The sequence below is a fragment of the Heterodontus francisci genome, chromosome 37 (genome assembly GCF_036365525.1).
Source record: "Heterodontus francisci isolate sHetFra1 chromosome 37, sHetFra1.hap1, whole genome shotgun sequence".
NCBI classification, from domain to species: Eukaryota; Metazoa; Chordata; class Chondrichthyes; order Heterodontiformes; family Heterodontidae; genus Heterodontus; species Heterodontus francisci.
The window spans coordinates 30,078,208-30,101,590 of NC_090407.1; the positions used below are offsets into that span (position 1 = coordinate 30,078,208).

General features: G+C 45.2%; 1 protein-coding gene across 2 annotated transcripts in view; it reads left to right on the plus strand.

Moving 5' to 3' along the window:
• Positions 1–23,383, plus strand: part of trim62.1 (tripartite motif containing 62, tandem duplicate 1) — an 82,541-nt gene that overhangs the window by 53,703 nt on the left and 5,455 nt on the right. For both annotated transcript variants that reach the window (XM_068017468.1, XM_068017467.1), the window contains exons 2-4: positions 7,395–7,490; positions 13,707–13,963; positions 15,945–16,060. In XM_068017468.1, the coding sequence (XP_067873569.1) occupies positions 7,395–7,490; positions 13,707–13,963; positions 15,945–16,060 (469 nt within the window). The remainder of the gene's footprint in view (positions 1–7,394; positions 7,491–13,706; positions 13,964–15,944; positions 16,061–23,383) is intronic.

Sequence of the window (23,383 nt, forward strand, 5' to 3'; positions counted from 1 at the left end):
TCTCAGAAAAATACTTTTCTCCTTGCCGTATGTAATTTCCACCCCCTCCCCGCAGCCCTCCCTTCCTACCTGTTCTTCCAATAGCTCAGATTTGGAATCACAATTGAGGAAGATCCCTCAGGTGTGCTGACTTAGATTATCTCAGCTAGCTGCTGTTCTGACAGCAGTGCCTCTGGGTGAAGGAATGGAAGTTTTTCCAGGGTCCTCTTAATTGCTATACACTGACCCCTGCACCACTACCCCCACCCTCCCCATGCTGCAAGTATGGGTGTAAACATTGTGGGAGGGCTAGAAGGCGTTTGGCTGTGTTACCTTCCCATGATGCATACTATGCTGACACTTATCAAGACAGACACAGGAATGATGACTGATCAGGTGAGATACCAGAGTGTCCATGGACTGTACTGCAGCAAGGAAATCATCAGAAGAAGAAATTTAAAAAAAAATCAGCATCAAATTATGCTAAGATTTTATGTTGATGTCTTGAGATAGTCCTAGAAAGCTGACGTGCTATAGATTCTAGGGGTCTCAAGTTAATACTGTGCATAAAGCAAAGTTTGTCCTTCATTGGCACCATTCATGGATTTAAGAGCATGCAGATTGTGAGGAGGAGGAGAGGTTGAGGGAGGTAAGGAATGTCACAGTTTGATGATGCTGGAAAAGAATGAGGCACAATCAATTTTGATTGCACCACAGTGAGGATGCCAGAAGGAGGAAAAATGAGTGGGATACATTTGGATCTTGGAAGGAACAAAAGGAGCTGAACCATATAGACCTGGAAGGTTCCCAGGTTCAATTGCTAGCTTAATTGATGTTGCTGGCCTGCTCAAATTGGCTCTGGCACTTCTAGGTTAAAAGAGGAAATATGCATTATTGTTCCCACTCCTGGTTGCTATCCAGTGTTCCTTGCCAGAATGAATGCAGTTGGGGATCAGATCTGAGTCAACCCACAATCGAGGAGCCTGCTGAGGCCCCACTATTTAGGTTCCCATGTAAAGAAAGGCCTCTTGAATGAATTATCAGATGGTAACCTACAGAACTGTACTCGAACATTAGTGAAAACCATGAGAAGTGAAGGGAAGCATATCAAAAAAAAGCTCTAAAAAAAAATGTAACACAAATTCCAGTCACGTCTCAATTCCAACCCCAAGAAAATGACTTGAGTGACTGTATTTCCTCCTCTTAAGCCCTGCTTGCACACCAGAAGCAGGTGTTTGTTGAGCTGGAATAATTCTCTCATTGTGTGTTTTTGGAGGTGTACTGTTTAAATAAGCAATGAGCTGAGTGAACATTCAGCTCTAACCAGTCTTTTTAAAAAAAAAAAAGTATACAAGGAAAGGGTGCTGCCAAATTTCAAGAATTGGTTAGTAACTTTATTTTTTTTCGATGTCACGCTCTCTCCCTGCCAAGATCTTGTTATTGGAATATTTTAACCTGCTGCACTACTGTTAAACAAGAATTGTTGCTGTTTGAATGTTCCTGGGCATATTGGATTTGGCAACAGTGACACACAGCAACATGATTTGTCTCAGAATATGTCACTGTGTTGCCTGTCAGGTCCTTCTGCTTTTTCTATAAGGTTGTTGCTCCACCTTTAACTGGGGCAGACTGAGGATTGAACCTGGGCTATCTGTGGTCTGTCTGGTTTAATCCCACACTGGACTGTACAGTTACCAACTCCATTATTGGGAAGGAAAGTGTGGGCTGTCTCCACGTTGCCTGAACATTGTGATTTTCAGTGCAAGACACTTCATATTCTTTCGAGCTAGTTCCATGGGTGCTGGCTACTCTCTAGTTCTGCACTTGAGTAACCATTCTTTATGTGCGAGCCTAGACAGTGAGTAGGAGCAGGCTGTTCATTCACTGGGGGTCATCAAGTGCATATCTGTCCTTACTGACATCCACAAATGTCCTTTCCATCAGGGGATGCTGGATATCGAAAAACTGGAGGAATGGGTCAAAATTGTAGCAACCATACCAATAGTCTGGTACATTCCTTCCCTAAACTTCTACACCTTGCTACCTTTCCCACCACACTCCACCTCTATCCTTTTTGTAATCTGTTGTATGATTCCCTTTAAGAGTAATGTCCCTTTAAGATTAGTATGCTAATAAGTTAAGTACCAGGATGCAGTCATGTGACGCAAAGTCAGAGTCACTCTGTAACTGTAACACCCAAAGTAAGGCTCTGTAAGTAGTTTTCTCTGTACTGTACAGTTAGCTGTAATAAACCTGTTTGAGATCTTTAACCAACTGGCCACAGTGGGTGCCACTGCACTCTTTCAGTGAGGACTTCAATAGGCATTAGGCCTCATTATTTGTATATAGAAAGGGCCGAACTCCTGTTTTGGGTGTAAGCATGCCCATTTTTGTGCCTTTATCAAGATGGCAGGTGGCACACTTCTGGCTTGGAATGGGCATGTTCTTCTTGCCTGCCTTACTGGAGGCTTAGGAGAACATTTGGCATCTGAAAAGTGGATGCTGTGCAGCTGATTCTTTCGGCCGTTATCGTTTCATTCTGTGTGTGAGGGGTAAAGAATGTGTTTAAAAAATCTCTAATTGTTAATGGGTTTTTAAAAAAACGAGCATTGTCTGAAAATATTTAGTTTAATCCACGCTCTCCAGAATTAAGCTAACCCCTTGCTGGACCAGAAAGGATGATTCCTTCTAATCTTATCTTTTCCGAATGCTAACCTTACCATCTCCCAGTGACAGCACTACAGCATCCAGCTGTAAGTGGGAGTTGGGAGGATTGGCTGTGTACGTACACTGTGTCATGATTATATTACAGTAATGTGTATCCTATATACTCACTGTGGTTCAAAGCCACACTCTTGGGCTGCGTGATATATTTAATACGTCCAAGCTACAGTCAGGCAGTATGTGTTTTGGAGCCATTGTCTGCTCTGCTTTCGCAGATGAAAATCTCTGCTTTTCTTGGCTCCTGTCATGATGCTCCTGCTCAAGGGAATGAAACTGTGTTGAATGCTCTGGGTGGGAATTTTTCGTGATTGTTTTGTGGCATCAGGAATTTGCACCCACAGCACGCAACAGAATTGCATCCCCATGGAGCAGATGCAGCGTCTGGTGGAAACCAGGAATGGCAGGGAGAATGCCATCATGAAATGGGAAGGGGAGGAGAGTGCTCCATGGCCTGAGGGAGGGGAAGAGTGCCAACATCATAGAAGAAAGGTGAGGAGTGTCAATGTGACCTGAGGGGGAGGGAGAAGAGTGCCAGAACAACCAGGATGGGGGAGGGGTGGGGGCTGTGGTGGTGTTGGTGGTAGTGGTGTGAGAGCAAACTTCTATTGTGAATAAGAAGGAAAAACAATGCCTCTACATCACTGACAATGTTGTCTTTTTAAAAATTAACAATTTGAGTTTAAAAACAAAGTTCACATCCACAGACTTGTGTTTTCCTTGCAAGAAATGAAGACACACCCCACTGTGCCACAATCCTTCACTGTATTAGTGATAGAATGTCAGTATAGTTCCTGCTTAAGTTGTGTTAAGCTCATTTCCACTTTGCTTTCATTGTTACAGATCTATATTCAGGCTTGCTTTTCAAATGCAAGGCTTTTTTCTCAGATTGTAAGCTTTTCGAAGTTGTTGGTCAGCTCCTTCAATTTTCTAGATTGGCTTGTATGCAACAGGGATTCCCTCACTGCCAAACAGAGATATAAGGCTTAACTCCAGCACTTTTGGTGAGATACCGAGCAGTAATTTTGGGAATGGTGTTTGATGTGTCCATCCTGCCCATTTCTCACCTGCTGCCAAACTGCTGCAGGAGAGGTTTATCTTGTTCACTGTAGCACTGTGGGATGTGCATTATGGTAGTAAACAGCACTCTTCTTCCCCTTCTCCTCCCAGTTCATGCTGGCTTTCCATAGTATTTACAGCATAAAATAGGCCATTTGGCCCAATAGGTCCTTGAGTTTATTTTCCGCACAAGCCTCTTCCCGCCCTTCTCTATCTAACCCCATCAACATATCCCTCTATTCCTTCCTAGTCCCCCCTCCACCATTGCTTAGGTTACTTTGCGCACTCCTTGTTGCTGTTGGGATACTAGATGGGTTACACTGAAGTCCAACAGCAACATTACGGGGCCTTATATTCAATTAGTGTTGCCACAAAGACTGCAGTTGTTTACTTGACTGGAAGGTGAGATGCTGTACGCTGCAGAAGAAACCTACACTGTATTGTACGTTTTGGGGATTGCAGCCAGTGCTCCACTCCCTCTACAGGCACAGGCGCATCTATATTAGGATCTTAAAGCAGAGTGCATCTGTCTTGAGCAATTAGGAGGTGATATGGAGTGCAACACACCCCCACCCTAAGGGTTTACGAATAATTGCCGGCGCCTATGTGCTCCATAACTTCTCACCAGGCAGCACCAAAGGGCAGGATGGCAAAGCCATGGCAGAGCAAGAGGTTGAAGGTGGCAGTGAGGAATTAGCAACCAATCTAGCAATGTATTTGGAGAGGCTGCTGTACCAGGCATGGACTCAATGCATTCCAGTAAATGTCAGAGTGACACACTTCTTAAGCCTGACTAATTACAACTGCAAAGTAAGACTCCAAACCATTATCTTCTCCACTTTCCTGCACAATTGGTTAAATACCATCTGTTCCTTTCTTTTGTTGGGGACCTGTATTACCCTCAACAACTATAAATACTCAACATGAAGCTCAAACCAATTTCTGGACCTTTTGTGTTTTTTTGTGCTTTTGGTCTGTGTTTGACATGGGGTCTAACCTTCTGCTGCTTCTAAGTGATTGCCCTGTGGAAGGAGAAGCTTTACCTGCTGGCTGTATGGTTCGATTGCCTGCCTCCGCAATTTGGGTGACCACACGTCTCGTGGTGTGTCCCTGTGCTGTCCACTGCGACGTCCCGGTGACTGAATCAGCCATGTCAGGTCTCGTGACTGGTTGGTCCAGCTTACTTCCTGTCACACTTACTGACTTGTGCAGAGGGATGCTTGATGGGCTGGATGTGAGATTACATCGAGTGGCAGCTTCTGAAGCATTCCGACTCCAGGGGATGTCTTTGCTGCTGGGCACTGATTTGCCCATCGATCTGCCTGACAGCAGACCTTTGGGCAGATATGAAATCTGTGATTTTCTGCCTCAAGATTGGCTCTATCTGATTTTTTTGGCAGCATGTTAAAGCCAACAGAGGCAGCATTATTAATATAGGAACCGTATGCCACTATAGCAGCAGTGTGATAATTCTTGACGGATTGTGCCCAGGACCTACACAATTGAGGGCTGTTTCAGATGTGACTGGAATTGCCATCTTGCCCCATTGAAGACTGCGGGGCTGACAACTGTTCATCCATGAATGCGCACATATGGGTTGTGGACTCTTCAATGACACCAGCCCAACCTTGCAGTGTATTGTACACAAACAAATGTAGATGCTTTTACTCAGCGCGTAGCCTCCTGTCTTTAAGTAGACGCTGTGAGGTCAGAAGCCCCCAGGGGCTGCAGCCAAAGCAGGAACCTTGAGCAGCCACCACCACTGTTGCTCCTTGCCTATTCCCCATGAAGCACTCTGTGTGATACCTCCTCAGCTTCCCCATGCGGAATCTCCAGTGTCTGTGTAGCTATGCTGGTGCTTGACAGAAAACGTGATGGTGGCACAGGGTGTTGTGATGGTGCTTGGGGTCAGCATCTGTGGCTGTATTCTGTTCTTCCAGTCCTACGAAAGCAGGATTGAACAAAATGTCAAAATGCTGTTTCAAGTAATCATCTTTTAAGAACTGTTTCCTTTGGGCGAGACTCTACCAGTTCGCTGAGAAAGTTAGTCAGTAGGACATGAATTTATGTATGATACTAGCTCTGAGCACAGGGGATAAACTTCAAGTTACACTCTCCCTTAATCCTTTGATGATACCTCAGCTTCTTTGAAAGAAGTTAATGACTTAAATTGCTATGGATCACCTCCTGTTTCATGTTTGGTAATGCCAATCAGATTTCATCTTGTCCTGAAATCAGCAGAATAAGAAAGGCATTGAAACTATGTAGAACCAGTGCCAATGTCATACAGCAGGAGCATACTGCATGATACAAAATGAGGATACACATTCCAAAGACTTCAGCACAAAATCTAGGCTGATACTCCAGTGCAGTACTGAGGGAGCGCTGTGCTATTGGAGGCGCCATCTTTTGGATTAGATGTTAAATTGAGGCTCCTTCTGCCCTTTCAGATGGACATAAAAGATCCCAAGAAGAATAGGGGAGCTCTCCCCAATGTTCTGGTCCATATTTCTCCCTCAACCAACAACACTAAAACAAATGATCTGGTCATTATCTTGTTACTGTTTGTGGGAACTTGCTGTGTGCAAATTGGTTGCCGAGTTTCCTATATAACAACAATCACTACACTTCCAAAGTACCTCACTGGCTGTAAAGTGCTTTGGAACGTCCTGAGGTCATGAAAGGTGCTACATATATACAAGTATCTATATCATACTGCATGATATGAAATGAAGATACGTATTCCCTGTGTGAAGCCCTTTTAAGAACTGTTGCTGTGCCAACTTGCACTTTGTAATGGTAAGCACACATCTTGCATGTCCGCAGTGAAAGCATATCTAGACTTGGCCCTGTCATGGCAGGATTGCATCTAGGTAAACTGGTCTCCCTGCTTAATGTTGTTCAGCATTAAGTGATTAAACTGTTAGCATAGAATTTGATTTTAGCATTTGCATTTAGGCTGGTGTTTGCCATGTAGCAAAGCAGCTAGTTTACCTTAACCAGTGTCCTAAGGACTAGTGTTTTTTCCCTGATGTTTTTCTAGCTCCTTTTGGGTGCTGGTCACTGCATTCGCCCTTTCAGTCACTTCCTTCCATGTCTGCTTTTCTAGGTAGTTTGGAAGAGGGAGGCTCACTTTATGGTGCCACTCCTTTCCCTGACCCTTTCCAACAAGGCACCCGGCCAGCAAACCTGGCATTCCTTACACTGCTGCCTGCCACTCAGCAACGTTTGACTGGTTAACATCTGCCTTGTCCTCCCCAGTGCGATTGCTGCTGCTTACATAGCTTCTAATTGCATTTCACAGCTGATTGTCTTTGCTGCTTTATCTAATGATCTGTCGTACGCACGTTTCAGCGTAGCTATCAAATTCCGGAATATTCTATGTTAAACAGCTCTCTCTATGACCTTCAAAAGCTAATAAGTCAACGACTGAATAGGAGGCCCAGAGCAATTTCTTAACTTGAAGAGTTGAGGTTTCACTAGGGGAGGTGGTGGGTGGAGGATGGGCTCCTGTCACTTCAGCTGCATTTGTTTTAATTTGCATCGTACTGTTGGGGTCAGAAACTCCCAAACCAGCTTCCCCTGATAATACTACCTGTCTGTCAATCAAACTTATTTATATTTTTTACTTGCAGAGGGAGTTGAAGGATCAATATGAGGTTTTGCAGGACAGCGAGCATGGACACGCGAAGGCCCTACAGCTACTGAAACGGCAGCTCTCAGAGACAAAGGTAAACCTGAAAGAATACATTTCCACTTCCAATTTTCTCCTGTCCTCTCCTGAAGCTCTGAGCCTCTAGTGTGCCAGCATGACAATTCCAACCACAACCTGCCTCTCACTGCAGCTGGCAATTTATTGCAGAATTTAGTATGGACTGCCTTGTAAACTCATTTGATGTAAAGAAGGACCTTGTATTTATACAGCACCTTTATTACGTGCTCAAGACATCGCAAAGCATTTCACACCCGATTAATTACTTTTTATGATGGATAGTCATTGCTGGTTTGCAGGCAAGTTTGGCAGCCGAATTATGCTCACAAAATCCTGCAAACAGCAAATGATAGGAACAGGAGGAAGCCCTTCAGCCCCTGAAGCCTGTTCAGCCACTCAATTTGATCATGGCTGATCTGTTCTTCAGTTTCATTTACCTGTCTTTGACACACATTCTTTGATATGCTTAACGAAGTGTCAGCCATGGCTCAGTGGTTGCAAAATTACTTCTGAATTAAAAGGTTGCGGGTCTAAGGCCCACTTCAGAGCACAAAATCTAGGCTGATGCTCCAGTGAGGCACAGGGTATCACACTGTCGGAGGTGCCGCCTTTCAGATGAGACATTAAACCGAGACCATCTCTGTCCTCTCAGATGGACATAAAGGACTGTTTCGCAGGAGGAGTTCTGCCTGCTGTCTTGATCATCATTTAACCCTCAACTAACATCACAAAAAAAAAGATTTTCTGGTCATTATCTCATTGCTTTGTGGAACCTTGCTGTGCATTTCAACAATTACATCAGTGAGTATACTTCAAAAGTACTGCATTAGCTGGATAGCTCTTTGGAATGTCCTGAGGTCATGAAAGGAGGTATATGATGCATGCATTTCTTTTAACAGTTGATCTGAGATGAATGAGCAGTTGATGTTTTATTGTTTGCTGCTAGAGGGATGAATGTTGGCCAGGACACCGAGAGAATTCCCTCCACTTCTTCGAATATGATTCACAGTATTTTTAACATCCATTTGAAAGGGCAGACTTAATTTGACTTCTCATTTGAAAGACAGTGTAACATCCCTCAGGTAAAGAACTTTACCCACTGTAAAGAACAAGTGAAAGATCTCTTTCACTCATCAGAATTATGGTGCCTGGTGTAAGGGATAGGTACCAGAGACTCATATTGAATATAGACACATGGAGAAGAGGTAGGGACCAAGGGACTTCGGCATTCTGCCATAACCATTTTCAAGATTGATGTCAAAAATGGCTATTGCAAGTGTTTAATATATTGTGTTTTTCTTAAGTTATCTTTAAAGAAAGCTCTATTTTGAAGAAGTATTTGCAGCTCCTGAGTGGCTCAGTTGATGAATTTGACCAAGAGGTCCTGGATTCAGCCCTTGCTCCATGCTAGGTTGCTTTATCTTTGTCAGGTTGGTGGCTGGAGTTCTACAATTGACCTTCGCATTCTGGACTAAAGAGGAGGAATTTGACCAGGCTTTCTACACTTGATTTATGTTCGAGTGACCCTTGCTGGAAAGCGCACGTGTGTAGATTTTGGGTGAGGAGACAATCTGGTTTCTCTGTGATTCCTCATGTAGTCAAGTTGCCTGTCAACACTCCCTGTTTCAGGCTCACATGTGTAGAATTAGGTGAGGTCTCAGATGGCTCCCAGCATCTTTAGAACCAGAGATCAGCAAGAAGGAGAACCTTCTGGAGAAGGTAGGTGAATAAAAGTATTCAGAAAAATATTTAAATACTGAGAAGGTTCTTCAGTGACTGTTCCTCCAGTGAGAGAGTAATTATTTGAGCCAGGGTTTTAATTATCCTTATCTCATATATATTACTCTATGCTTGGCCAGATTGGTTCCCTCACTCCATTCATTATATGCTCATATGTAGACTGTACTGTGTGGCTCTCTGTAAAATGTGTTACTGAAGGTGCACCTTCATGCAAGCTCCTCTTTTGAAGGTGTGACTCTGCTTTGGGTGCCGTTCCACAGACACTGGCTCCCATCTGATACCTCACCCAAGTGGTTGTTCTTTGTGCCTGGGCCCAGGCATATTGAGCAAAGGCAAGGCATCCAAATGTTGGTGGGTAGGATCACAACTGAACCTGATCCTCTCCTGTCTTCATGTGATGTCCAGCAGGGATCACTGCATAACGATCAGGAGTGGAAACGTTGGCTTGTACTCCCTTGATAGCCCAAGGGATGCTGACACTGACTGTAGTGCCCCCTACAGACACCCCTGTTGAGATCAACTAATGCAGCACAGACCAGGGATCAAATCTGGGATCTTCCTAGTCTTCATGGCACTGAGCTGCTATTCTTTTCATCCTAACCTCTTAGTATTTCTAGGATGCTGCAGCCTAAAGCCTTGATGGGTAACAGGTAACTTTGTAACATTGTGTGTTTGTGTGTGTGTTCTGACCTGTTGAAACTTGCACAGCTACATTCAGGCGAAGATCCATTGTGTGGGATGATTTTAACCTCCCAAAAATGGATAGGCTTGGGTCAGGATGCAGGTTAAAATGTTAAAAATCTGAAACAAGATCCCCACCCAGCTTGAACCCACCCACTTCAGGCTTTAACAGAGGCAGAAGGGGTGTGGGGGTGGGTGCAGTGGGCAACCAGTCCACTATCACAGGCAGCTTGGTCATTGAAACCTTTTTAAAAAGGTTCTATGTTTAACCCATGTTGGCTGTGTTTCTGGACCTCGGGACACCCAGCAGGTAAAAGGAGGCCAGAGGGCTGCATCCAGCAGCTAAGGGCATTTTTTTATTTCCTGTGGGTCATGAAGAGCAGGACTATTTCCTTGCAGCCCAACAAGCAAATCTGTAAACAACCCCACCTCTCTGCCCCTCCCCCACCAAAACCAATCACTGAACAACCTCTAAATTTAAATAAAAGCAAAATACTGCAGATGCTGGAAATGCTACCTCGACTACACTTCTTCACACCCTGCCTCCTGTAAGGACCATTCCATTCTCCCAGTTTCTCCATCTCCGACACATCTTCTCTAATGATGCAACCTTCCACAACAGTGCTTCTGATATGTCTTCATTCTTTGCTCAACCGAGGTTTCCCCCCAACTGTGGTTGACAGGGCCCTCAACCGTGTCCGGCCCATTTCCTGCACCTCTACTGTCACCCCTTCCCCTCCCTCCTAGAACTGCGACAGGGTTCCCCTTGTCCTCACTTTCCACCCCACCAGCCTCCACATCCAAAGGATCATACTCCCCCATTTCCACCACCTCCAGCGTGATGCCACTACCAAACGCATCTTCCCCTCCCCTCCTCTGTCAGCATTCTGAAGGGATCGTTCCCTCCATGACACCCTGATCCACTCCTCCATTACTCCCAACACCTCTTCTCCTTCCCACGGCACCTTCCCATGCAATTGCAGGAGGTGTAATACCTGCCCATTTACTTCCTCTCTCCTCACCATTCAAGGCCCCAAACACTCCTTCCGGGTGAAGCAGCGATTTACTTGTATTTCTTTCAATGTAGTATACTGTACTCGCTGTTCATAATGCAGTCTCCTCTACATTGGGGAGACCAAACGCGGATTGGGTGACTGCTTTGCAGAACACCTCTGCTCAGTCCGAAAGCATGACCCCCGAACTTCCGGTTGCTTGCCATTTCAACACACCCCCCTGCTCTCATGCTCACATCTCTGTCCTGGGCTAGCTGCAGTGTTCCAGTGAATATCAACGCAAGCTCGAGGAACAGCATCTCATTTACCAATTAGGATGCTACAGCCTGCCAGGCTGAACATTGAGTTCAATAATTTCAGAGCATGACGGGCCCCACTTTTTATTTGTAGTTATTTTTTCTTTTTTCTTTTTGTTTTATTTTAGTTTGTTTCATTTTTTTTAACCATGTGCCTGCCCACTTTTTTTTCATGTTTGTGCTTTGGGCCAAGGCTGTTCATTTTTCTGTCCATTAACACCCTCTCTACACTAACGCTTTGTCTTTCAGCACACCATTAACATACCATTTGCCTTTGCTCCATGACCTTCTGGTCAGTTATTCTCTGTGACCCTCTGTCCTATCTGACCTTCCCTTTTGTTATCTCTTGCCCCACCCCCACTTTATTTGCTGAAAACTTATTACATTTCTAACCTTTGCCAGTTCTGATGAAAGGTCACTGACCTGAAACGTTAACTCTGCTTCTCTCTCCACAGATGCTGCCTGACCTGCTGATTATTTCCAGCATTTTTTGTTTTTATAACCTCTAAACTTAGCTGCTGTTGGTTTGGGCCTTGTGCTGCAGGATTTCAAACAAAGAACAAAGAACAGTACAGCACAGGAACAGGCCATTTGGCCCTCCAAGCCTGCGCCAATCTTGATGCCTGCCTAAACTAAAACCTTCTGCACTTCCGGGGCCCATATCCCTCTATTCCCTTCCTATTCATATATTTGTCAAGATGTCTCTTAAACGTCGCTATCGTATCTGCTTCCACCACCTCCCCTGGCAGCCATGTTGGCCAGTCAGGCTGGCTCCTGAGTGGGGAATCTGTTTTTAAAACAAAACATACACACCACGGAATTAAAGCTCCGCAGCATTTGGGAAAACCAGGACTCCCCCCACCGCACCAAAACCCCACCCCAGCGGATAGAGGGGCCAGTGTCTCCGCATAGTCACAAGGGCTTGTCTATAATAACTGACCAACCTTCCACATGAAGAATGAAGTAGTGCAAGGTTGCTAGTGTCCATGGATCCCAGCATGATTTGTTAGATTTTTGATAGGCATCAGGCATGTGCAACAAAGGCGGGTATTTGGAGTTGAGATACAATCAGCCATGATCTAATTGAATGGCCCCTCGCATTTTCCTATGTTTTGATGATTCAGAGCTTTCATGAAAAGATCAGGGAAAATGTGGGAATGGGGAAATGGTTATCTTATGGACAGAAATCTGAGTTAGTGCCACCTACTGTGCAGTATGTTTAATTCAAAACATTTATCAGTAAAAAGGTAGAGTTAGACTATGGTAATTGGAATAGCATGGTGAGTAGGTTCTTATTTACCAGTTTGCACAGAGGGAGGGGTGGGGTACAGGGAACGGGTTAATTATTATAGAATCTGATTTGTGTGTGTGTATTTTCCTGATCTCCCAAGTTACTTCCTTCCTGAAGGTGCTGGCACACAGTTTAATGAGTGGCCGATGCCCTCCATTACCTCATCCAAATGGCCAGTCATTTTTAGTTAACGACCGCAGGCTAATCACAACTGAACCCAATCATCTCCTCAACCAAAGTCTGCAACATGTACTGTACATTTGGAATCACTGCATAGTGACTAGAAGCAGGATCCTTGGGTGATTTCCCCCCTACTCTCTAACCTAGGTGTACTGGGGCCAATTATAGTGCTCCAATAGAAATTAGCTGACTCAGTACAGACCAGGGATTAAAGTCAGGACTTCCAGGTGTCTATGACTCACTCATACATACACTGACTGTAGTACCCAACCATTGGAGGAGCTAAGATATCAGATTTCTACATGCGCCAAGTGAAGTTTGAGCTGTTTTGGTTTAACTGCTGTCCACCTCTTGCTGAGGCAGGACTTTGTAGGTGGATTCCTACACATTGTGCTTTCAGCTTAATTTCTTCGGGAGGTTCTGTTGTTCTTCCAGCTCACTGTGTGTGTAATATCTTCACCATGGGTAGCCCCAGAAAGTTTGTTTCTTTGCTTGACTTTCCTGGCATCCTGCAGTGAGAGGCAGACCGAGGGCTGTTGCAGATGCCTCCTGCAGCTGGTTGCTAGGGAATTCTAGGGACCCTTACTGATTGTTGTTTTCAATTCCACCCCCCTCCCCCCCCCCACCCACAAGCTGGAAGAGATGACAGGCTTTACTTGGCATCTCCTGCTGTTGAGATTGTCAATTGTGTGGAGCAGGATTCAGGCCCACACCTGTCCCTATTCTGTGGCTGTGTTAGCAAGCTGGCAATTTGGGCCATTTAGATTGACTTTTAATGGTAGGTATAGCTTCTTTTAGCATCCATCTTCTTTAACTCTACCAGATAGTCCACTGTGATAACAGCTTTGAGAGGGATAGCATTTGGGATAATCAGCCGGCAGAAATAATGCTGACTCGTCCCCGAAGGACCACTCCAATTATGGTAATATGAGATTGCCTGCACATTCTAGGCTGGTGAGTGTGAAAGTGTTCGATCGCAGCTTTGCTGTCTTTTTTTAAATTTAGATTTATCTTCTGCTTTTTATCTTGCCCAGTCTTCTGCAAAGAGTCTTCGAGCAACCATTGCAGAAGCCTTTGACCGCCTGCATCGTTTCCTGAAGGAGAAGCAAAAGTCGATGCTGGAAGAGTTGGAGACTGACACAGCCCGTACCCTGAATGACATTGAGCAGAAGATTCAGCGCTACAGCCACCAACTGCGTGAGGTGCAGGAGGGGATGCAGATCCTGCAGGAGAAGCTTCATGAGGCAGACAAGTTGCTCTTTCTCGAAGGAATCAACATTACTCTGGAGAGGTAGGGCACATGTTATATGGGATCCGTGTGCTAAATAGGTCCAGTAAAAGAGTTTGCACATCCTGCTTCACTGACTTTTTGTTGAGGACCACATTCCCAACCAATTTCCTGCTTGAGAGACATTCCCAGGACTGCTGCATTGCACTGCACTAGTGATTCCCTATGCAGTTTGTTCCTAATTTTACTGTGGACAGTTACTAAACGAAGAGTGGAGATTACCCTACAAGTAGAATCGGGGCAATCGTTCCATTTTAATAGAACCTCTATGGATGCTGGGAGAACCCCATATACACCAACCCAGAAAACTAGCAAACAGCCTCCAAAAAGCCCCCAAAAACTGACAAGTGGAGAATGGCTATCATAATTATCCTATGACATGAAGTAGTAGCAAGGGTTTAGTAACTTAAGCTGTTGGTATGCACAATATTCCTTCACTTGTACCTGAGAGGGAAAGAAACATTACGTGAAAGTCAGGAGGCAGGAAATCCACATATTTCAGCTGCAAAATTGGTGGTGCATTTCTAAGGGATCCCAAAGACCTGCTTAGCTGGAAGATATTGAATTTTGCTTTTAAATTGTGCATCCCACTGCATTTTAATCCATTGGGTTATAACTGAATATTTTTAATCTTCAGTGATATCTTGATTTTCAACAGACAATGACCTCCCTAAAAGTTATCCCAAGGTCACTTTCTCACTTTCAAGCCACCACTCCAGTTCAGAGGCAACCTACCCTCCTCCAGATACAGTCCACCGAGATGCTGTACCCAGCCCCCGCCCCCCACAACGTCTCATCTTTGAGGGAGATACTTTCTGCTCCTTCAGTTGTCCCAGTTCTACTGCTGAGTCCCTTTTAGACCCTGTCAGCATTTGTTGATATTCAATGCCATCTACTCCTCCGAATTCAAAGTCACCTCAGTCATAGTTTTAGCAGAACATTTCCCACTTTGCTGTGTGCTTTACATTGCTTGATTCAAATTAATGGTTAATTAAAAAAAGCACATAAAATTGACTGTATTACGAGCAGTAGACGCTAGCCAGTGAGACTTGGGGGTCAGGGGAACAGGAGGCCTGAGGGACCGCACATAGTGCTTTCCATACTACCACAATCATTGTCTTCAGACACTCCTGGCTAGTGGCAATAGAAGTGGAGATCAGCACTGATAATATTTCAAACCTCCCACTTAAAGGAAATGGAAATTTGGTTGTCCTGGCTGTCTCATTCACTTTTGCTTCGCTTATACAGTGTGTTGGTAATCCATTGGGCCAGCTAACCAGACTGGCCCTCCAACATTTATTAAATTAGGGAGCTGTGACTCTATGTTGACAGGATTTTCTTGATGGAGTCGTCTGTACCTAAGTTGCCTTGTTTTATCCACAGCTTTCTCGGTTGCATATTCTAAAGTTAGTGCCTTCATTTGTGTGGTGCTATTTTAAGGACGTGGGAGGGGGTTGTGACTGTTGGGTGATACTGGGACAGCCTTCCGCTAGGTGTTCATTGAACCGTCTGTCATGCCCATCAGGCGCATGGGCCAGAGCTCTGAGTTTATTCTGATTGGTGTAAACTAGTGTCTGAAGCGACCTGTTTCGACTGCATCCAGTTCAGTTTATTTAGTAATTTGTTTTTCCCTCCCTTTCTTCATCAATGATTGCTTGGCTCAGTATAACACGGGTGTTACACTTAGTGAGCTGAGCCACCAAAGGAGCTACTAACATTTCATTATTATTTGGTCAAAGCTAGTAAGTTACTTAAGTGGATTCTGCAATATTGTGAACATGTACATCTATACGCAAGGGAACTGGTGATGCTTGACCAAATCTGTGGCCAACAACACCTCGCTATGGTTTGATAGATATAGAGTGATGATAATTATTAGAAACTGAGAAGCAGTTCTTTGAACTCTGTTGGGTTATGAATGGCTTGGTACCCTCTTGTTGATGGTATTAATTTTCTGTGCGCTAAGATGAGATTTCTCTTCCAGGTTAAAGGGAAAGATCCATGAAACCAATTTAACGTATGAAGACTTTCCAACCTCAAAGTACATGGGCCCCCTGCAGTACACCATTTGGAAATCCTTGTTCCAGGACATTCAGCCAGGTGAGCTGCCAAAAAATGAGGCTCCCCAGGTGTGAGAGGGAGGCCTACAGCCAGCCATTGGCACTGCTGCACATCAGTCAGCTAGAGGAACTCTGGGTGAAATCTCTTTGTGTTTTCTCTCCTGAAGACACCAACTCCTTGGCAGGACAGAGTTCCACAGGTACTGACAGTCCTCCAGCAACTATCCCAAGTGGAATTCTTCATGTGTAAGCCAAGACCTAGAAAGTGAACATGGGCTGTTTTACTGAGGATGGGGTGGAATAATGCTTTGCCCAGCCATGGCGACTGGACAACAATTCAAAGCAGGAGCCCTGCTGGATTTTTTTTTTTTAACCTCCTTTTTCCTTGCCCAGAGGTACTGAGGTCAATTGTGGCATCCCTAATTCCAGAGATTAGCTAATTCAGTGTAGACCCAGGATTGAGTCGAAGACTTTGCTGGACTGTAGGGCAGTCCGTTTGCCAATTGAGCTGCTGAGAGTTTTTGTTTTATTTTAACAGATGTCTGCACAAACCAAATTGCATCATGAATTTAGTTTCTAAACTTCTCCACTGAGCAACCACAAACCACCCATGACCACAATCGCCTATACCCACAAGCCATCATGAACCTCAACCAACATTCACCAATCAACTGCAATTACAACACAGTTATATAGAACCTATAATGCAGCAAAATGTTTTGGTTATATGTTTGGTTCTGTATGCTGCCACCGTATTGAGTCTAACCAAAAAGGTTCTTTAGACTGTAGAATTTAAACATCAATATTTATTTCATAACAACACTCCACACAAGCCTTTGTGACTCCTTCAAAAGGCACGTCGTATCTGTTCTCGAGTGTCTCCCACATGATCTCTCACATCATCATGGTGGGCAGTATTCTTTAAACTCATTCAAGATTAACCCTTTCAGACCCTTATACTACAGTTTTCAAGGGGGAAGGGAGTACAGATGCCAAGTAAACCTTAGAGTTAACCGAGGTGACCAAGACATGGTTGAGGAGATTGGTTTTGTGAAGGCTTTTGAAGGTTGGAAGTAAAAGCTGGCTACCTGACCCGAATCCAACGGGACCAGATGACATGTGTTGGGTTTGGGTCGGGTTAGGTTGGGTCAGGTTGTACTTCCGGGTCCGGCATTCGGGCTCGGGTTGGGTCGGGCCGGGTCTGACACATTCTATTACCACCTCCGGTAAGTGGCTCCAATGTTAATGTACTTTTTGGACTTGAAAGGTGGTTTTGTTAGTTATTTTAAGCTTGTGCAGATAAGCAACAAAGTGAAAAATGGAACGTAGGTTAACTGATGGGGTCGGGCGCGGGAAAAAAATGGAAGGACTTGGGCCGGGTCGGGCTCGGGGTCAGATATGGTTCTGTTGGGATCGGGTCGGGTTTCATTTGCAGATCCAAGCCGGCCTTTAGTTGGAAGATAGGTAAAGGAGCAGAAAGATGTACAGAGAGAGTTCCAGGAGCAGGGGAATGATGTTTGAGTGCTCTGTCACTGATGATGGATCAAAGAGAAGGTGAGAAGTTCAGAGTCAGAGTGAGCTGTGTGAGCTGAGGTTTAGAGCTGCTAGAAGTTGCTAAGTTAGGGCTGGGTGAGGTCATGGAAGCACTTTGAAATCAATGCGCTGCAGATTGGGAAGGTCAGTGAGGATGAAAGGGATGGGTAAGCAGGACTTAGTACTGGATAGGACATGCAGCAGAGTCTTGGATGGGTTAGGGTTTATGGTGGGTACAGTTAAAAAAAACAGGGAGAAGAACCCTGGAGAAGTCCACCTTGAAGTTCAAAGAATGGAGGTGGATGAAGTTCTGGTGGTGAAATTAGATTTGATGACATATGGGGCTTGCAGCACAGCTCAGTGTCAAAATATCAAGAATGTACATTGTCTGGTTCACCATGAGTGAGCAGCTGGGGATGGCTCTGGGGCTATGGAGTTTCTGGAAGATTTGAATGGTCAACCCACAGCTTGTGTAAACATAGTTAAATGTCACATTGTGCAGATTAAAAAGAATTGCACAGGTCAGAGCTCTGCCAGGTTTGTATTTATCCTCGATCGTTGTTTTAAAAGTCTACCTGGTTTCCCTGTTGTCATGCTAGACCCTCACCTGCCAAGAATGAGGCATATTAATTACGCCATATGGACATTAAATTTCAAATTGTTGCTGGGAAGAAGAGAAGGCCTGTTACAAGGGCTGTCAGACGCTTGGCTGGAAGATATTTGCATACTAATAGGGACAAGAGAGGTTACTTCCCTTATCCATTGAACCCACAATGGACTTTGAGCACCAGACTTTGAAGGCAGGGAAGCGCATTCCAGGCCCTGTAAGATGATACAATCCACAGAGCCAATTCGTGGTCAGACCAGCTAGTCACATGACTAACCTGCTTGGCAACCTGGGTTTTTCTGAATCGTACAAATGGTTTGAACTGAGAGTGTCTGTTTGCTCCTGGACTGAAAAGACCTCTCCTGGTTGGCTCACCACAGCCTCTCCTGTCTGCTCCCATCTTTTTCTCACGGAACTCCAAATCCACTGAAGACACACGAACCCCAAGAGAGAAAACTCTCCTACAGTGCACACTGTTTAAGAAGAATACTGGGCCCCAACGAAAAGCAAGATCTACCTACAATCAAGGACTCTACAGTGCGCTCCAAGAACCATAACAACAACTCTTTAGATAGTGCCTCAAACTTTTTCTCTTTATTTTTCTTCTGTTCTTTTCTGTCTCTAATTGCATGCGTGTATCACGTATGTATGCTAGCGTGGGTGTGTTGTGTATTCATAGGCGTTAACCGAATTAGAGTTTAAGTTTAATAAAATTTCACTTTTCTTCTTTAAACCTAAGAAAGCCTGTTTGTGCTGGTTTCTTTGCCTTATATTAGGAAAGTGTTGAACAAGGCTTCACCAAGGGGGAGCTAAAAACATGGTGTGTTTAAAATTAAAATCCTGTTTCGGTAAGACCAGGTGAAGGCTGAGAGGGAACTCGAGACCCCTTTCTCACCTGGTCATAACACTGTATTGAGAAAGAACTTGGATCAGCGAGGAGAGTCTGTGGCGAGCCAGCCAGGAGAGGTCTTTTCAGTCCAGGAGCAAACAGACACTCTCAGTTCAAACTGTTTGTACAATTCAGAAAAACACAGGTTTTCAAGCAGGTTAGTCATGTGACTAGCTGGTCTGACCACGTCTTGGCTCTGTGGATTGTATCATTTTAGCAGAATCTGGAATGTGCTTCCCTGCATTCAATGTCTGGTGCTCAAAGTCCATTGTGGGTTTAGTGGATAAGGGAAGTAACCTCTCTTGTCCCTATTGCTATGCAAATGTCTTCTGGCCAAGTGTCTGGCAGCCCTTGGAACAGGATCCTACAATCAAGGACTCTACAGTGAGTTCGAAGACCCGTAACAGCAACCCTCATCAGAGATTGCCTCAAACTTTTCCACTTTATGTCTTCTGCTCTGTTTTGTCTCTATCTGCATATGGGTATCGAGTATGCATGCTAGTGTGGGGCGCGTTGTGTATCCGTAGGCGTTAACCGAATTAGAGTTTAAGTTTAATAAATTTCAACCTTTTTTCTTTAAACCTAAGAAAACCTGTTTGTGCTGGTTTCTTTGCCTTATAATTGGAAAGCAGCGAACAAGGATTCACCAAGGGGGAGCTAAAAACATAGTGTGTTTAAAATTAAACCCTGTTACGGTAAGACCAGGTGAAGGCTGAGAGGAAATCCTAGACCCCTTTTGCACCTGGTTGTAACACTGTATTTGTGTCATTGGGCTGAATTTTACCAGCCCCTCAATGCCACGGTTCGCAGTGCGGGGGCCGGTAAAATTCTGCAGGGAGAGGCCCACTTCGACCCGCGACGTCAAGAAGGACCCACCGCATATTAACGGCTGGGGGGGACCTCGGTGCAGCCTCCCCCCCACCCCCGGCCGCTTGGCGCTGGGCCCTTTATCTGCATATTTAAATAAACATTAATAACATGTAAATAAACTTACCTGCAGGTGGGTGGCAGTCCCACACCGATTTTACGGCTGACGTTAGTACTTCGCGTGCCTTCGGAACTTTGTCTGAGGCGAGAACCTGGTGGGGAGGGGTGGGGGAAGGCAATCAATTTTTATTGGTTGAGTGAATGGTGGGAAGAGGTTGAAGGGCAAATGATTGAAGGTTGGGGGTGAAAGTTTGGGCAGGGAATGAGGTGTTTTTTTTGTCAATGAGGGCCAATTAAAAGACCATTGGGGTGGTTGGGGAAGTGCCTCCATGCCATAAGTGTTTATTTAATAAAGATCTGCACTAATGTTCCTGTATAACTTTAAATCTTTGCTAAGGGCTTGAAGCCCTTTAAAAATGGCGCCGGCGCCGTTGCCGGGGAGATGGCGGCCATCCCCTCTATTAAATGAGCCCCTGTGAGTAATATCGCGGGGGCTCAGGGGTGCGTGGGATGCACGGCTGTTATCAGAGGGCGCCACTGCAAATGGCGGCGCACTCGTTTGAACACTCATTCTGTGAAGAATTAATTCAAATACTGGCAGAACTGAATAGCAAGCTGTACACCCAAACTCTCCCCAGTACTGAGCAGTTAGGCACTAACCAGCCAAAGACCTGTCTAACCAGCTCTACTCCATAATAGTTAATCAATTCACTGGCTCGTGGCTGAATCTCATCCTTTTTTTTTCAAAAAATCTCCATACTTAAGTTAAAATAATTAACATGGTAACGCACAGTTGCCACACGTCTTTGAGTTTTTTTGATTGGAGAGATTTATTACAACAATATGATTCATCATTCTAATAAATACTCATGCAAAATCTAACAATAATTCTGGGTCCCTAAACAGGCCTGTAGCCTGGAGCTGATTGAAGAATTTGATGAATCACAGAGGGGGAGGGCGGGGAGTGATGACAGGAACAGTAAAATCACTTCAGGCAATGGCAGACCTTGAAAAAGCTGCAGTATGTTCTGTAATATCTGGTTCATTTTTAAACTGGGATCTTCGGACAGGGCTCTGAGAAGCAGAAACTCCGTCTGTTTTTCTGTAACTCCACCCCCAGCGCAGACTAACTGAGACAGCACCTCAGTACATAGCAAACCTGGGGGCCTTCCTAGTCTGTGTGGCTCAGTACCACACCAGGTGGTGCATTTACCCACTCAGTCATTGGTAGTACATCTGTATATCTTTGGCCTCCTTGTCTCGAGAGACAATGGGTAAGCGCCTGGAGGTGGTCAGTGGTTTGTGAAGCAGCGCCTGGAGTGGCTATAAAGGCCAATTCTAGAGTGACAGACTCTTCCACAGGTGCTGCAGATAAAATTGGTTGTCGGGGCTGTTACACAGTTGGCTCTCTCCTTGCGCTTCTGTCTTTTTTTCCTGCCAACTGCTAAGTCTCTTCGACTCACCACTCTTTAGCCCCGCCTTTATGGTGGCCCGCCAGCTCTGGCGAAAGCTGGCAACTGACTCCCACAACTTGTGATTAATGTCACAGGACTTCATGTCGCGTTTGCAGACGTCTTTAAAGCGGAGACAAGGACGGCTGGTGGGTCTGATACTAGTGACGAGCTCGCTGTACAATGTGTCTTTGGGGATCCTGCCATCTTCCATGCGGCTCACATGGCCAAGCCATCTCCGGCGCCGCTGGCTTAGTAGGGTGTACATGCTGGGGATGTTGGCCACCTCGAGGACTTCTGTGTTGGAGATACGGTCCTGCCACCTGATGCCAAGGATTCTCCGGAGGCAGCGAAGATGGAATGAATTGAGACGTCGCTCTTGGCTGACATACGTTGTCCAGGCCTCACTGCCATAAAGCAAGGTACTGAGGACACAGGCTTGATACACTTGGACTTTTGTGTTCTGTGTCAGTGCGCCATTTTCCCACACTCTCTTGGCCAGTCTGGACATAGCAGTGGAAGCCTTTCCCATGCGCTTGTTGAATTCTGCATCGAGAGACAGGTTACTGGTGATAGTTGAGCCTAGGCAGGTGAACTCTTGAACCACTTCCAGAGTGTGGTTGCTGATATTTATGGATGGAGCATTTCTGACATCCTGTCCCATGATGTTCGTTTTCTTGAGGTTGATGGTTCGACCAAATTGGGTGCAGGCAGCCGCAATCCTGTCGATGAGTCTCTGCAGACACTCTTCTGTGTGGGATGTTAATGCAGCATCATCAGCAAAGAGGAGTTCCCTGATGAGGACTTTCCGTACTTTGGTCTTCGCTCTTAGACGGGCAAGGTTGAACAACCTGCCACCTGATCTTGTGTGGAGGAAAATTCCTTCTTCTGAAGACTTGAACGCATGTGAGAGCAGCAGGGAGAAGAAGATCCCAAACAGTGTAGGTGCGGGAACACAGCCCTGTTTCACACTACTCAGGATAGGAAAAGGGTCTGATGAGGCACCGCTATGCTGAATTGTGCCTTTCATATTGTCATGGAATGAGGTGATGATACTTAGTCGCTTTGGTGGGCATCCAGTCTTTTCTAGTAGTCTGAAGAGACCACGTCTGCTGATGAGGTCAAAGGCTTTGGTGAGATTAATGAAAGCAACGTAGAGGGGCATCTGTTGTTCACGGCATTTCTCCTGTAGCTAGCGAAGGGAGAACAGCATGTCAATGGTGGATCTCTCTGCTTGAAAGCCACACTGTGCCTCAGGGTAGATACACTCAGCCAACTTCTGGAGCCTCTTTAAAGCGACTCGAGCAAAGACTTTCCCCACTATGCTGAGCAGGGAGATTCCACGGTGGTTGTTGCAGTCACCGCGGTCACCCTTGTTCTTATTGAGGGTGATGATATTGGCATCGCGCATGTGGTACAGCTCCCTTGTCCCAGCACAGGCAAAGCAGTTTGTACAGTGCTGAAAGTATAGCAGGCTTGGCACTCTTGATGATTTCAGGGGCAAAGCCGTCCTTCCCAGGGGCTTTTCCACCGGCTAGAGAATCAATGGCATCCGAACTGAGTTCCGATTTTGTTGGCTGTACGTCCAGCTCATCCATGACTGGCAGAGACTGGGCTGCATTGAGGGCGGTCTCAGTGACAACATTTTCCCTGGAGTACAGTTCTAGGTAGTGCTCCACCCAGCGGTCCATTTGCTTATGTTGGTCAGTGATTGTGACCCCTGATTTAGATTTGAGGGGGCCGATCTTCTTGATAGTTGGACCAAAAGCTCTCTTAATGTTAATCTTAAAGCTTTCTGTATATATACACTCTTAAATTGAATGGGATGGACAACTAGCTAAACTCGCTGCTCAATGTGAAGTGACCTATAATCGGGATGTTCAATCTTTTATCTTTGTGCATAGTTGTGCATGAGAGGTGTCGGGGCCACATGTAAAGTTTAAATTCACGTATCCG